The 16,175-nt window shown below is 32.1% G+C and overlaps 2 protein-coding genes and 1 long non-coding RNA gene across 3 annotated transcripts in view; 1 reads left to right on the top strand and 2 right to left on the bottom strand.

Moving 5' to 3' along the window:
- Window positions 1–10,787: 10,787 nt before the first annotated feature.
- On the bottom strand, window positions 10,788–11,723 carry LOC140439490 (small ribosomal subunit protein eS6-like). Its single transcript, XM_072529436.1, has one exon. The coding sequence runs from the start codon at window positions 11,588–11,590 to the stop codon at window positions 10,844–10,846; it is 747 nt and encodes a 248-aa protein (XP_072385537.1). The 5' UTR covers window positions 11,591–11,723; the 3' UTR covers window positions 10,788–10,843.
- A 1,677-nt stretch (window positions 11,724–13,400) lies between these two features.
- On the top strand, window positions 13,401–14,119 carry LOC140439489 (uncharacterized). Its single transcript, XR_011950638.1, has 2 exons — window positions 13,401–13,545; window positions 13,595–14,119. It is a non-coding gene; the product is annotated as an uncharacterized lncRNA (long non-coding RNA).
- spn-F (C2H2-type zinc binding domain-containing protein spindle-F) overlaps window positions 14,062–16,175 on the bottom strand; it is a 34,527-nt gene continuing 32,413 nt past the window's right edge. Inside the window, exon 4 of the mRNA XM_072529431.1 lies at window positions 14,062–14,202. Coding sequence (XP_072385532.1) covers window positions 14,152–14,202 — 51 coding nt within the window. The 3' untranslated portion in view covers window positions 14,062–14,151. The remainder of the gene's footprint in view (window positions 14,203–16,175) is intronic.

The raw sequence follows: 16,175 nt of genomic DNA, 5'->3' as shown, positions 1-16,175 counted from the left end.
TAAGAAGCTGACAGGACTGCACGACAGGCAATTTTAAGCTATTATCCGGAACCCATAGACAAGTGTGTTTCCAGTGACATAAAAGCTTTTTTTAAATATAAAGTGTTGTATTTGTGGCGAAATGAGTAGTTTCGAACTAATTCGAAGCTATAAATGAGTAATGTTTCACAGTGGATTTCATCGTCGCTTAACCGGCGTGAACAAATTGTCCTTGCGCGTCCACGTCTAGGACATACCAAAACACACTCTTACCTTTTTACAAATAATAACCCACCCATATAGGATCAGTGTAACGTTCGATTAACAGTTACAGACCATATTTTTAATAAATTGTGGTAAATATGATCAAGAAAGACATCGTTACAATATCTCGAACTCTCTAGCAGAAGCTCTAGGTCAGGAGTATACCTATAATATATATTTAAGATCTATAAACATTTTCTATAATCTGTAGTTATTAAATTTTGTTATTTATATTTTGTTCCGTCGCTAATAACCTTTTGGTGGATGCGACTTTTTTTTCTAATAAAAAAATAACTGAACATGAGGAGTACGGCCCTGGCAAAAGTTGTAAAGAGTACAAGAGTTGTACGTTTGTCTCGGCTCTTGATATTTTTGTGTTTAATTGCGAATACTAAATTATAAATTACAGTTAAAGTGTAGCAACATTATTTAAGACTGTAAGTTTAAATATTTCTTATTAGTTAAACTTAAAATCGTATTCTAAAGTGGATTTATTAGTTTTTTGAATGGTTCATCGATCGTAAATAATTATAATTTTATCAATAATAAACAACAACCAGTATTATTTTTTGTTGGGACAGAGAGGTACTATTTTTCTGATACTGTGAAAAATAATTAATTGGTATGTCACTATATAGAACGTCTTTTTAAAAAGCAAATCTTACTCCTCAACAGCCTCACAGCAGAAGTTTCCTACTAAAGATCAAGCGATTATTCTTAGTACTATAAATAACGCCCTTCTTCAGGATTATTTAATTCAGCTATGACATTTTAATTAAACGAAAAAATATTTTATTTTTTTCTCGTTTATCCAATAACAGAATATATATATATATATATATATATATATATATATATATATATATATATATATATATCTAAATAGTAAATTCACCCTAGATGAATTTATGAAGAAATATGGTTCTATTGTAGTGCAAGGAGAAATCTTACGAGCTAGTAGACTTATAACGCCAGCAGAAAACACCACCTACAGAATTTTCATGTCAAGATCATCTGACATGTTATACGTGTAAGCAATTACGCCATATTTCAAATAACTGTCCAAACATCAACCGTATACCATCAACCACTCAGGCCCAACTATACCAAATCCTATTTCAACGCTACATTCGCAGTCTTCTATCGATATTGATAGCCAATTACATGAAGTTGGAGTAGGTGATCCAAATATTACACATACTCCAAAACCATCTTCATTTTCTTCTAATCCAGAAATTTTACAACCACCTAATGAAATGAACTACAATTGCCGATGAGAATATTTCCACTAAAACTGAAAAACGGTCTGAAGAAAACAAGCTTCACTTGAAATCACGAAAAATCACCCTGTTTATCCGTGAAAAAAAGCATTGAGATAACATTATCTCCCCTATCAAAAATTTTAATGCAAATACTCAATTATTTATTCCCCCACCCCTATCTCACAAAATGCAAATCAAAAAAATCCAAAAGCATTACACCAACCTCTGATTCTCTTAAATTATTCATGAAAACTCCACATCATTTCTATTAAACTATGATTAACTCATGATGCTAACTAAAAATAGCCAAGGCAGTCAATCACCTATAGAAATTCTCAAGGTATATGTATTCGATTTTCTTGGCCTAATAAATCTGTTAACCATATCTTATCCATACATATCCGACAAAACTACGAAACATCGTTTCACCCGACTGAAAAATAAATTGCAACACTACCTAGGTAACGACATTGCAGATAGTGAATTATCCTCTAATCATAATTTTCAGCTCTATACTACAGTGGAATATTGATGGACTATTCCATCGCCTACCTATATTCCAAATCTTTCAATCAGAATACTCCCCAGTAATAATATACCTACAAGAAACTAATGTTACTCCTTCTAATATCTACTCAACAAAACAATTCAACTGTTTTCGTAAAGATAGAACAAACACCAATCGCGCTAGTGTAGGAGTGGCAATCTTGGTCAAAAATGCAATAAACCATTAACCACTCAAAACAGATCTCGAAACCATTGTGGTAAAAATTTCAGAATACAAGTTAATTACGAAGACATCCGCAAACTTCTTCGGGTGGCATCTCCGCTACGGAGGTTGGTAATCATCATAGCTATTTTAATTTTTGAGGCAGTAGCTCTAAATATTTGTTTTGAGCTGCATCCAAACCATTCTCTCAGGTTCTTGAACCATAAAATTCGTCTTCTTCCAATGCTTCTTCTGCCATCTATTTTTCCTTGCATTATGAGTCGCAGGATGCCATACTTCTCGTCCCGCATCACATGTCCGAGATACTGTAGCTTTCTTTCTTTAATTGTAAGTTCAACTTCCTTCTCTTTACCTATTCTTCTCAGTACTTCATTGTTCGTAACTTTATCTACCCAGGAAACCCTGCATCCAATGATATATTTAATTTCATATGGATGCAGTGTTTCCTTCATGACAGACAATGAAAAAAAAAACGATAACTGATTACTGAGCAAAATGGATTTAGACAGAATCGATCAATGGCTGATAACATTCTGGGACTCGAAAGCGACATTATGGAATCGTTTGCAACTAATAGAAAATGTACCGCGATATTTTTTGACTTAAAAAATGCCTTTAATACTGCCAGGAAACACAGCATTCAAAAAGCTTGACAAAACTTTATAAATAAACTGGAAACATGGTCTCAGAACACTGGCTTTGAATTTTTTACTACAAAAACAAAAGTCATGGTTTTTGCAAAACCGACAAATATAAATACCAAGCCAAAGCTTCCGTTACATGGAAAACCAATAACAGTAGATCCTCATATTAAATTTTTAGGAATGCATTTGGACAACAAACTAACATGGCGAGAACATATAAAGCAATTATAAATTATCAAACAGGAAATGACATAGACGTATAATGAAGTTCCGACCAAAACACAATAGTATTAGTATACAAATCGTTAATCAGGTCTAAACTATTTTATGGATGTATCGCTTATTCCTCTGCCACAAAAACTATTTTAAATTCTCTAGATACAATTCATAATACTGGTCTAAGAATCGTACTACGAGCATTTAGGAGTACACCTATTGAGAGCATATACGCCGAACTTGATGAATTAATCATTATCATTTCCGTCACATGTATTCATTATTTCTCTTTCTTTTTAACTGCACATTAAGTTCCATCCATTAAGGCTGGTCTCATGGTAGTTTTATAGAATTTTCCTTTCAATTTCAATGGAATTTTTCTGTCACAAATCTCCATTCACCTTCAATTTGATCCATCTCGTCATGACTGTACTACATGCATCTTCATATATTTCGCTACTACTCTGTAATATCGATCCTAGATACTTAATACTATTACTTTTCACAATCATTTCACCATCCAAAATGTTCATTTTATTATTCATTATCATTATGTATTTGAAGTGGTAGGTACTGTTTTTGGCCTACTAAGTTTTAAATTTGTTTCTTCAAAACGCTGTCCCCGTTTTGGTACTAAATTCCATTCAGCATTTTCCACGAACATTACATCATCAGCACATATTAAGTACCAGATAATGTTATTCAGTCATTTCTCTGTTATCTGATCCAACATTAACAAGAACAAATAAGAACTAAGCACTGAGCTATGACACAATCCTACTTTCATATGAATATTATCAGTTTCTCCCACACGGTCTTAACGCTAGTTGCTACTCCATTACACATATCTCTCACAATCTTCATTGGGACTGCTTTCTCATTGAGCGCCTATTACAAAACCTCTCGAAGAGCTCTATTATATCCTACTTTCGCTTCCTTTTTAAGAACTAAGTTTGGAAGATCTGTACCCAACCTACATTCTTGCCATTCAATAATTTTCTTATCTTATTTTTTCTTGAACTTCGCACTAGGTCTCTTTATTGTCAAATTTCTTTCTTGAGGTTTTCTAACTATTCAATTGCAGTATCACTTTCAGCCTGTTTGCATTAACTCCTGGACAAAGACCCATGAGTTCTGTTGTTTGTAGCTACTTGCGAATAGAACCGTATTATCTGCAAATCGTAGATTATTATTAAAGACACCGTTCATTTTTTTTCTATTTGGGTTATAATGACTCTTACTAGAGGGTGAGTGACTACTGAGCGGAGATAAAATGCATCTCTGTCTGACACCCTTTCTAATATCAACTTCATTCTCATAGAACAGGTTTCAAAGATGTTAAATAGGGAATGGAGATCAAAACTCGAACAGAGAAAGCAAGAAATGCCTGCAATCACATGAGAAATATACGTTGCAACATGACATTCAATGTGTAGTTACGAATGAGAATGCTACGTTGTTATGTCTTCTATCGTATATTGTATGGCGGTGATGCTTAATCGTCGGAATGTGGTGCTAGCGCCAAATGCTTAAGGTGTATGGGACATTAAACTTTAAGTTAGTAATCTTTACTCAATATACGTTAGACCTATTCTTGAGTTTGCCGGACCAGTGTGGAATCCAGATCTCATTCGCGATAAGATCCTACTTGAAAATGTTCAGCGTAAAGCCACAAGACTGGCATACGGCCGTATAAGACCTAACTATGAAGATAGATTATCCATGGCTCATCTTACGACATTCGAGCAGCGACGTCTTCGAGGTGATCTAATTATGTCCTTCCGTATTTTAAAACATAATTTTGGGAACCTAAGCACCATATTCACTTTGAATTAAGACGAAAGATTAAGAGGCCATCGATACAAATTAAAGAGGGAACAAACTACTGCAAGGTCCAGGGTGAACTTGTTGTCAAATAGAATCTTTAATATCTGGAACAATTTGGATCAAGACACCATATCTGCAACTAATGTTAACATCTTTAAAAATAAACTTGATAGCGGTTTATTTTATTTTTTTTTCTCGGACAGCATTATTTATTTATTGTCTCACAATTCAACTTTTGTATGATATACTTAATTGTTTATGTTTACTTAACTTTATAATTGGTATTAGTTTTATAAGGATGTTTTTTATTTTTGATTTTTGGGCATAATAGGAGCTCGCTCCTCTGCCCTTATTTGTAATATAATAATAATATCGGATTACCAATAATACGCCCTTGGAACGCGCGGGAAAATAACCAGAAATGTTTACATCAGTAAATTTCAGAAAAGCAGAACATTTTGGACACAATAATTATGATAATTAAATGATAAAGATTGTCTACTACACCAAATACTGCATGATAAAATCGAAGGAAGAAGAGATTGGAAGTTCGACAAAAAACATCATAGATAAAAAATCTTAAATTGATAAAATGAATTCAACCAGCACTAAAATAAGATCAAATCATTTTTAATACATAAAGAGTCCAATGGAAAAACCACCTACTAGACAAATAAAATTTTCAGAAGAGCATTTCAAAATAATGTAAATCTACAATTTCCTGAAGATAATGTTAATGATCAACTTTTTAATAGTAACTCTCTGCATTCTTCTTAAAGTGCCCTCTCCTCAATGGAGGTTGGCTACTACAATTTTAAAATCTTCTCTATCTTCAGCTGTTCAAAATTTAGCCCTGTCCATTGTCGGATGTTTCTGAGCCACGATAGTCTTTTCCTTCCTAGGCCTCTCTTTCCCTCGATTTTTCCTTTCACTATAAGTTGGGCATATTGGTACTTATTATTTCTCAGTATGTGGCCTAGGTATGATGTTTTTCTAACTTTTACTGTGTTAAAAAGTTCTCTTTCCTTGCCTATTCTATGCAGCACTTCTTCGTTTGAGGTATGCGATGTCCATGAAATTTTGAGCATTCTCCGGTAGATCCACATTTCAAAGGCCTCCAATTTATTTACGGTTGATGTTTTTAGGGTCCACGTTTCAACTGCATATAGAAGAGTCGACCAGACGTAGCATTTTGATAAACGTAGTCGAAATTCGAGTTTCATTCGAGAATCACAAAGCAGTTTTTTTATTTTTTCGAAAGATTTTCTGGCCTCTTCTATTCTCGATCTTATTTCTAGATCAGGATTTAGGCTGCTATCGATCCAACATCCCAGGTACTTAAATCTATTGACCTGTTCTAAAATGTGCCCATTTATTGTGCAAGGTTGAGGTACGTTTTGGTTTTTTCGGATTGACATCACTTTGGTTTTTTTTAATGTTTATTTTCATACCAAATTGCTCACAGGTCGAGTTGGTCTTGTCGATGAGTCGTTATAGACCTACGTCGGAATCCGCAATTAACACTGTATCATCGGCGTATCTGATACTGTTGATATTTACGCCATTCACCTTGACTCCATCCTTGGAATCCTCCAATGCTTCTTTAAATAGAAACTCGGAGTAAAGATTAAACAGCAGAGGCGACAGAACACATCCTTGTCTAACTCCCCTCCTAATTTCTACTTCTGCGGATGTGGAACCTTCGATCCTAACTCTGGCGTTTTGGTTCCAGTACAAGTTTTTTAAGAATTTGATGTCTTTTCCATCTAAACCGACTTCTTGCAAACGTTCTAATAGTAGGTCGTGTCTTACTCTATCAAATGCTTTTTCGAAGTCTATAAAGCATATAAATATATCTTTCTGTTGGTCGTAGCATTTTTGGGCGAGAACTAGTAAACTGAACAGGGCTTCTCTCGTTCCCATGCCGGCTCTGAATCCAAACTGATCGTCTCCGAGGATTGTTTCGCACTTTCTATAGATACGATTATGTACGTATTAAACTCTCTGCATACTAAACATAAACATTAATTTTTCAGTTTAGAATATTAAAATACTTTATAAATTGATCTGATGACTCCACAAAAAAAAAAACGGGAAAAATACCGAAGATCATTAAACTTTTGTTCAGATAGTAACAACAAATCTGGAACAAAAAGTGAAATATTTGGCAATTATGAAATAAAACCAGAAACTATTCACTAAAATTTATAGGTGGCTTTCATTTATATGTTCTATCTGGGAAGAAAAACTCCTTTTTAAGTAGATTGAATTACTTGAAACTTTTCTTTTGTGGAAATGTTAATACAGATGACACCCATGAAGCATTGTAAAGTTTCCTGAAAACCCGTGTTGGGAATGAACATTTTTTAAATCTTTTTCTTTTCTTTGTCAGCTGTGATTTTGTAGATTTGGTTTAATCACCATCCGATAAATGACATCAAATTTTGTCCAAGCAATATGCTTACAAAACAAAGAATCTGTAAAATGCTAATAAAGTGACCCCGGCACTTTTCTTATTTAAAAGCGGTTTTAATTAAATTGGCTGAAACTGCAGAGAGGTATGCTGATCAAATGTGCTCATTGTCCCAAGACTCAGAAATCAATTGTCGGTTTTAGTTCATTTAAATAATACATATTTGTATATTATGCAGGGTGTTACTATCAGGGAGTGACTATGCATGAAAATATAATGACATTTCGCTATATAAAATGCTTTGTTTTCCGAGATACGGGGTGTCAAAATGTTTTATTTATTGCTCTGACGCCGGTTGAGATACATAAATGAAATTTGGTGAGGTTTAATTCACATTTTTTCCATATAACTAATAATTTTATATTCTATATTGGCGTGCATACGGGTAATGGTCTTAATTTTTCAAAGAAAAAATGGTACGCCACTGAGATACTTCAAATGAAAAATAATTTTTACATTCTTTGTTTAATTTGTGACAAAAAATATTTGAAAAAAAAATTTAACATTTCTTTAATGCATTCTCAAGAACTATCTAATACAATAATATTAAACCAAAACAATAACAGACAGTGCCAGTATTACAATTTTAAATAGGTGCAAAACTACAAAGAATTTTCAAAATTACCCCCGGAAACATGACACAAAATTGAACTCTCAGCCTCATTAGTTGTCATATTTGTACAAATATTCCTGGTGCATTTCTTATTTTTACTTATATAAAAGTGCTTCAGTTAAATTGATTAAAACTTTGCAGAGAGGCAGCCTTGGCCATGATGATCAAAAGTTCTCAGCGCTTCAAGACTCAGAAACCAGTTGTTTCTATTGATTCTGTTATAGAGCTTCAAAATGTTGGTTTTAGTCCAACATTTTTCAAAATCATGAATTTGGAAACGTGCCGTCCTACAATATACAGCATCTGAATGTCAATAAACACGAATATGTCAGAAACATTAAGAAATGTCATTCCGTTACTATATTCGTGTTTATTGAATTTCAGATGCTATATATTATGGGACAGCACATTTCCAAATTCATGATTTTGAAAAGTGTTGGACTAAAACCAACATTTTGAAGCTCTATATTGCAATCAATAGAAACAACTGATTTCTGAGTCTTGAGAACTTTTGATCATCATGACCAAAGCTACCTCTCTGCAAAGTTTCAGTCAATTTAACTGTAGCACTTTTACACAAGTAAGAAATACACCAGGAATATTTGCATGAATACAACAACTAAAATACAACTAAACATTGAATTTTGTGTCACGTTTCAGGGGGTCATTTTGAAAATTTTTTGTAGTTTTATGCATATGCACGCCAATGATAAATATAAAATTCTTAGTTCTATGGAAAAAATCAGCAATGAAGACCTCTAAACCTCATAAAATTGCATTTGCAGATCTCAACCGGTTTCATAACAATAAATAAATCATTAGTTTGAAAGAAAAATTTCAACACACTGTATCTCAGAGAAAGAAGCATTTATAGCACACTGTATATTATACAAAGATGTATGGTTTAAGTGGACTAAAAACTACCATTTTGAACCTATGTAATCCAGAAGCAATTGATTTCAATATAATGCAATGATTTCTAAGTCTTGGGGTAATGAGAACTTTTGATCAGCCTGACCAGACACCTCTTTGCAGTTTTATTCAATTTAACTGAAACCACTTTTACATAAGAAAAGTGCCGGGGTTTCATACAAAAGTAGGGTTGCACCAAAATGAAGTATTTGGAATACTTCAAATAAAATAAAAAGTTTAGATGGTGAAGCAATTGTGAAAGGTAATAGTTTTAAGTACCTAGGATCAGTATTACAGAGTAATGGGAAAATAAATGGAGATGCATGCAGCAAAATTAAGATTGGATGGATAAAGTGGAAGCAAGCAAGTCATGTGTTGTATTTGTTACCTAAACCATAAAACTGCCACAATAACAGCTATGATGTATAGTACTAAATGCTGGGCATTTAAAAAAAGCAATGAATGCTTATTGCAGCAATGAGAACATGTAGATGGATTGGGATGACAAAAAGGATAAAAGTAACAATGGATCCGTTAGTGAAAGTCTAAAGGTGGTGACAAAATGATAGCATAGTATAAGATGGTTATGCCATATTTAACAGCAAAATGATAATCATCCAATATGAAGAATCACTGTGTTGCACATTCATTGAAGGAACAGGAGAGGAAGACCTGGTGGGAGATCCTAAGGTACTATATGTCTATGAAGGGTATTGCTACTGTAATAAACTTACGGAGAAATGTAATTATGAAAGCCAACCCTACATAGTAATAGAAGCAAAGAAAATAATGATCAAGATGGAAAAGAACAAACAAAAACACTTTTAAAGTGAATAAGATATTATGATACAGCCATGTTTCGAAAGGTAGATGGAAATTACCTATACATTAAAAATAAATTTTAAGGATCAAATATTCAATAAACGGATTCAAGAACACAAGGATAGAACAGAAAAAAAACGCAAATTTAACAAAGTATTATGACAGACATGTTAAAGTTACATATGAATTATCAAGGCATAATAAAAATGATTCTATGGAATTTCCAAGAATAGTGAAAAGGACTAAAGATGCCATAAAATGAAAGTTAATAGAACCAAACCCTAATTAGACAATATTAAAAGAGGAGCAATTGCAATTATTAAAGTCATGCAATCATATATTTTGATATACCAGTAAAATTTATAACACATGTACATATGAGATGTTAGAAAATATGTTGTAAAATATATTGAGATGATTAATAATACACAACTAAAACTTTTCGTTGCAACAAAAGTAGTTTAGCCCTGAAAAATTTTTCAATATTGAACATTTACACAAAATTTAAATCGTTAGTCCTAAAACAAATTGTACCAAGCAACAAATCTTGTCTTATATCATTTACAATACGGTATATCTTTTACAAGAAAATAATACCCACAAATGTGACAAATAAAATCTTTACACCAAGATATTTCCACTTTCACATCAGTCATTGAAAACAATGATGTTGATAACTGATGTGAAAACAAAAATATTGATTTTGTGCAATTACAAATGTTAAAAACTGAAATGTCCAATACTAATACATGTGTGTACCTCTGGAAAAAATATATTTTTCCCTAAGTTAATGGCACTGGCAAAAAACACCAGTCTGAAAAATAAGATATATAAATATACACATACTGCCATGTATGTAATATACCTGAAGATTATATGTTATGTACCTATAGAAAAAAATGTTAGATATTTGAAGGTTACCTAAAAAATTAAAAGCAATATTTTTATTGTCAATAACATCTAGTATATTAAAGTCTAGTTTGATATCCTTCAAATATCTGCTATCAATTGGAGGAACAGGGATATCAAACTAAAAATTAACACATCATTAAGCAACAACGTTTATTTCATACATTGTCTTAAAATATAAAAAATTACAATTTACTTCTGACCGCTATGCGTGCTGGATTTACTATCACGCATACTGGCAGACCTACGCCTCTTTAATAACTCACGACGAGCCTTGGATTCCTTCTTACGTTGGGCCAATAGTTTAGCATATGCATCTTCTTGTTCTTTACGTTTAAGACACCTCTTCTTCTTCAAAGCAAGACGATGACGTTTTCTTTGCAAAACAACAGGTGTAATAAGACGTTGGATCTTGGGGGCCTTGGTTCTTAACTTCTTACCTTCTTTTTGGGGTAAAGGTCTCTTTACTACGTACTGACGTACATCATCTTCTTTGCCAAGATTGAAGAGCTTACGGATTCTGGATGCTCTCTTGGGTCCCAGGCGACGTGGGATGGTAGTGTCAGTAAGTCCGGGAATTTCTTGTTCTCCTTTTCTTACAATAACCAGGGCCAAAACGCTGAGATTTCCATCAACAATGCACCCACGAACTGATTTCCTTTTACGTTCACCGGTACGTCTGGGTCTGTAGCAGGAGTGACCTTTTGAAAGTAAAAGTCTGACCCTACCGTTTGTAAGAACACCCTGTTTCATGGGGAATCCTTGTTTATCGTTACCACCAGATATTTTCAATATGTAGCCCTTCCATTCATCACCAAGAGCATCGGCCTCAACTTCTTGACCCATGCGTTTTTCGTAAAAGATACGAATTTTGTGTTCGTCAACAACTTCGAAAAGTTTCTGGCAACCCGTGGCAGGGTATGAAACGTTCAACTTCATATTGACTTATTTTGCACTCAAAAACTACTATTTCAAACTTTACTTTTGGCAAATTACACTAAATACGGGAAAAACTTCTCGTTAGTGTGCACATGGAACTGCCATGTTTCAAAAAGGATATTTCAGAAAATGTCATTATCGACTTGGAAGGAAGTCAGTCTGAAGCGCCACCTATAAATATATATAGAATACTTATATGTGCCGAATATTTTACAATGAATTACAAGAATTACATTAATTACAAGAATAAAGATATTCATATAAAGAAAACGAAAGAGTTCAAATTATTTATGAACGTAATATTTATTTTAAATAGTATAAAGCTATCTAAACATTGAATTTTAAACTGTGGTGACGTCATAACTTATAAATTTCTTGTTGAGCCAATTAACAATTTTTCAATTTATTTTCATTACATTATAATAGAACAGTTCTTTGTTAATGTGCCATAATTATTTATAGTTTTATTTGGTGCTGCAACGAGAAATAGAAATTTTTTTCAGCCCTGGTCAATTATCTGTGTAACATACTTCACATAACATGTAGGCTGAATTATAGATTAAAAGAATTTAAAATCAATGTGGCGATTTAAGTAGCATTACACTAAATTTATAATATGTATAACAATTGGTTATAGTACCATGTATTTATGATGCACGGCTTCGAAAAACAAAATTAGCAATTTTGGAATGAAAAGTTTTTATATTTTATACATAGGGAGTCTTTTTTACGTTTGATTGCAGTTTTAATATCAGCGGAATGTATACTTAATTATTATTATAATTTAAATCTGTTCCTTTGTCACATTTCAAAATTTTCTCAATTATGTTTTTTTTTTGGACAACGACAAATGGTAAAAACTTCCAAGGAAGCTCTACTGGCATAAATATCAAACCGTCAACCAAATAATTTGTTTGGAAGTTTGCTGATTTTTCCCAAGAAAATATTTTATAATCCAACCAATATGAATGTGTAAAAACCCATAAAGCTTTTAATCCCAAATAATTTTTAGATGTCTTAATGCTAAAAGTTTTTTTATTGATTCGTAAATAAGGAGTCTTGAACATGCACAGATGTATTAAAATATTATTCCTTGTAATTTTAACTACTATGTAATTTGATATAAGGTTGAATCACGTTGAATGCTCGAATAATGACTATAGATTTTTCCCAAGAAAATATTTTATAATCCAACCAATATGAATGTGTAAAAACCCATAAAGCTTTTAATCCCAAATAATTTTTAGATGTCTTAATGCTAAAAGTTTTTTTTATTGATTCGTAAATAAGTAGTCTTGAACATGCACAGATGTATTAAAATATTATTCCTTGTAATTTTAACTACTATGTAATTTGATATAAGGTTGAATCACGTTGAATGCTCGAATAATGACTATGGAAGTCTTGGTTGGTTGGTTGATACTAACAGAAGACTATTCTCTCTTGTGATGCCAACCATAATATAGTTTTGCCTTTTGTTAATTTTAAACTGTTTGTCCTTGTGTAGTGTAGTTAGTGTAATGTACAAGTACAATTTTATGTTTATGACATTCTCTGTTGGATAGGCCAAAATTGACGAAATGCCGCTGAAGATGCTCTAGGAAGCGAAAGTACTTGAGCAAGATTTAATTAATAAACCGTGTTCGATATCTGCCTTTCATTTGGTCAAAGTTAATATGTAATTGATTTTTATCTCAAATTTTGCAGAAATTGTCTCCGTCTTTAATGATGATGTAAATGATTTGTTCCCAATTTTTAGAAGTGGTAGAACAAGAAGAGTTGAATAGTGTCCGACATCCGACTGGTATGTTGCTGTCAGTTGTCTTTTTGATTTTCCGGTTTGTTTGAATTTGACAGCTATCAACAATTTTTAACCTTACACTTTTCTTAAAAATATATAACAAAAGTAAATGAATGTGAACTGAAATTTGAACAATGGTTCGTCACAAAAACAGGTAAAAATTATGTATAATCTACTGCCTATTATAAACAATTTTTTTCTAGGTATATAGTTATTGAAATTAATGAAAATGAAGCAGAACCTTCCTCATACTTAAAACTAAAAGAACCATCTCTCTATGCATGTATTCTAAAACAAGTTAAAAAATTACATGGTGACTTTGGCGAAGCTGCTATAAGAGCAGGCTTTGTATCTAAATATTTAAATGAACACACTAGAATAGGAATTATTCGAAGTAGGAGAGGACCACATAAATTTGTAACATCTGTAATTCCGCTTATTCGAGAAATTGAAGACAAACGCGTATTTATTAATATACTGTATGTAGGTGCTACTATTAGAAAATCTTTTCATTTTTTAAGAAACTATCAGCAAAAAAAGTTTGATGAGTATTGTGTTAGTTTAAAAAGTGAAGAAGACAGAAATAAATTGAAAGAAGTTATGTTAAACTTTGAGAGCATTTTAACTAGAATAGGTGTTTAAGTTTCCTGTTTATAAATAAATATACATATAAAATAAAAAATAGGCTTTATTATAAATAATAAAACATAATTTTACAATTAAATATATCAACATTTTAATTTTCTACAGTTTCCTTATGTTATTGTAAAACACAACTCACTTTATTCTGATCTCTATAATGATTGGCATCCTAAAAGAAGAAACAGTTACAAGAGTGCAAAGGGTCACATTCCAACAAAACATAAACAATACAATTATACAAAACTATAGTTGTTAGGTATACAATTTTCAGTTAGGAAAAACCAACTCCAGTTTGATGTTGGGTACTATGCAGTTATGATCATTGATATACATCAGCTTAAACAGGCCCAAGGCTTCAATGGCTTTATGTTTCTAGAGTTTTATACTCATAACAATCTAAAATCTTTTTTTACTGATTCCATCCATTTTCTCCGTGGTCATCCTCTTTTCCTTTTTGTGCCAGCTTCAGTATTTATTAATACTTTGGTGACTCTTCCTTAAATGTATTCTAGCTACTTAGAGCTGAGCCATCTTAGTCTTAGAACTTTCGCAATGTTTGACATTTTTTGTTGTTCATTTATTTGCATTATTTCATTATTTGTCCTTTTTCTCCAGATATGCCCATCTTTTATACCCCATATTATATTCTTCCGAGTATATATCACTTCCATCTTCCTAGCTTCAGTCCTCTGGTTTTGCTATAGATCCAGCTCTTGCTTGCATAAAGCACCATTGGTTGGATAACCTTTGTATATATTCTTCTTTTTGCTCCTCTGGATATTTTCTTTGATCTCAGCATCTTATTTAGAGTTCCAGCAGTTTTACTACATTTAGACAGTCTTCTTTTGATTTCTTGAGTCTCTTAATTTCTATTTGTTAATGTTACTCCCAAATAGTTGAATTGTCCAACTATCTCAAAGTTATGTTCCGTGGTCTGGGGCAAATACTTTCCAAAACTGTCCTAAATGTTCTCTCCTCCCATCTCCATATACTTTGTTGTCACTTCATTTACTTCCAGCTTATACTCCCTGGCTGTTCTTTCGAGTATTTTAAAAATTTCTCTTAATTCTTTTGGTCTTCTTGTTGTTAGGGCAAGGTCGTCCGCATATGCTACACATTGATGACTATGGTAGTAGATTAAGCCTTTAGTGCATATATGGCTTTCCCTTAGAATTCATTCCAATATTAGATTATCTCAGGCCTCTAGTGATATTAAAGCTGTCAGAGACATGACCTTCTATCATAACTTTACTTTTGTTTTTCATTCCAGAGGGATTTAGTTAATTGTATTATTTTATCCTTAAAAGTCAAAATATTTTAATGTTTCTATCAATTTATGTCTGTTTATTATGTCGTATGCTTGTCGAAAATCAATGAATTCATATCAACTAGCCAGGATCTGTTTAATTTTTTTAGTGACAGCTTGAATTCATATCAACTAGCCAGGATCTGTTTTCTTTTTTTTTGATCTTGATTTTTTTGATTTGATCTCTTTAAATCAAATATGGGAATTCTAGTTTGAAAGTTTTTAGATGCCTGTTTATATATTATTCTCATAAATGTCACAGGTAATAACTTTGAGATAATATCAATATTAGTTCATTTTGAATTAGCATAATTTTTGTAGGTGATAAATTTGTAATAAATTATAGTCTTAGTCCAGATTTGGCAATATGAGGTAGATATGCCAGCTTTAGAGAAATTTATTATGACAATGTTGCTTCTACGTAAATATTCTTGCTAATTTTACTAAATCTTGATTTAGTAAAGATAGCAAGAATAACACAGAAAGCACTAAATTAAAACCATATTAAAATAACATTTAAAGCATATTGTAAAGCATAAAATAGAATATAGTTAACTACACTCAAGCAAAATCAAAACTTGAAAGCAAAAAAGATAATGCTTATTTATACCAGGTGATTGGTCAAACTTAATGTACATGTAAAGGTAATTAAAAATACCTCATTATGTTATTCGATTTTATTAGAAGATTTATATAAAATAAAAGTCAGACGAATTTTATTTCATCTAAAAAGTAAGACAATAATCCACATGCAACAATTGAAAATTATTTTCAGCACAAATTTTCATTTCACGCAACATTTAAACCTTGATTTTCCAGTTATTGGTTTGGTTATA

Source organism: Diabrotica undecimpunctata, chromosome 4 (assembly GCF_040954645.1).
Source record: "Diabrotica undecimpunctata isolate CICGRU chromosome 4, icDiaUnde3, whole genome shotgun sequence".
NCBI lineage: Eukaryota > Metazoa > Arthropoda > Insecta > Coleoptera > Chrysomelidae > Diabrotica > Diabrotica undecimpunctata.
The sequence above is the reverse complement of the archived record's forward strand: the minus strand, read 5'-3'. Positions and strand labels throughout refer to the sequence as shown.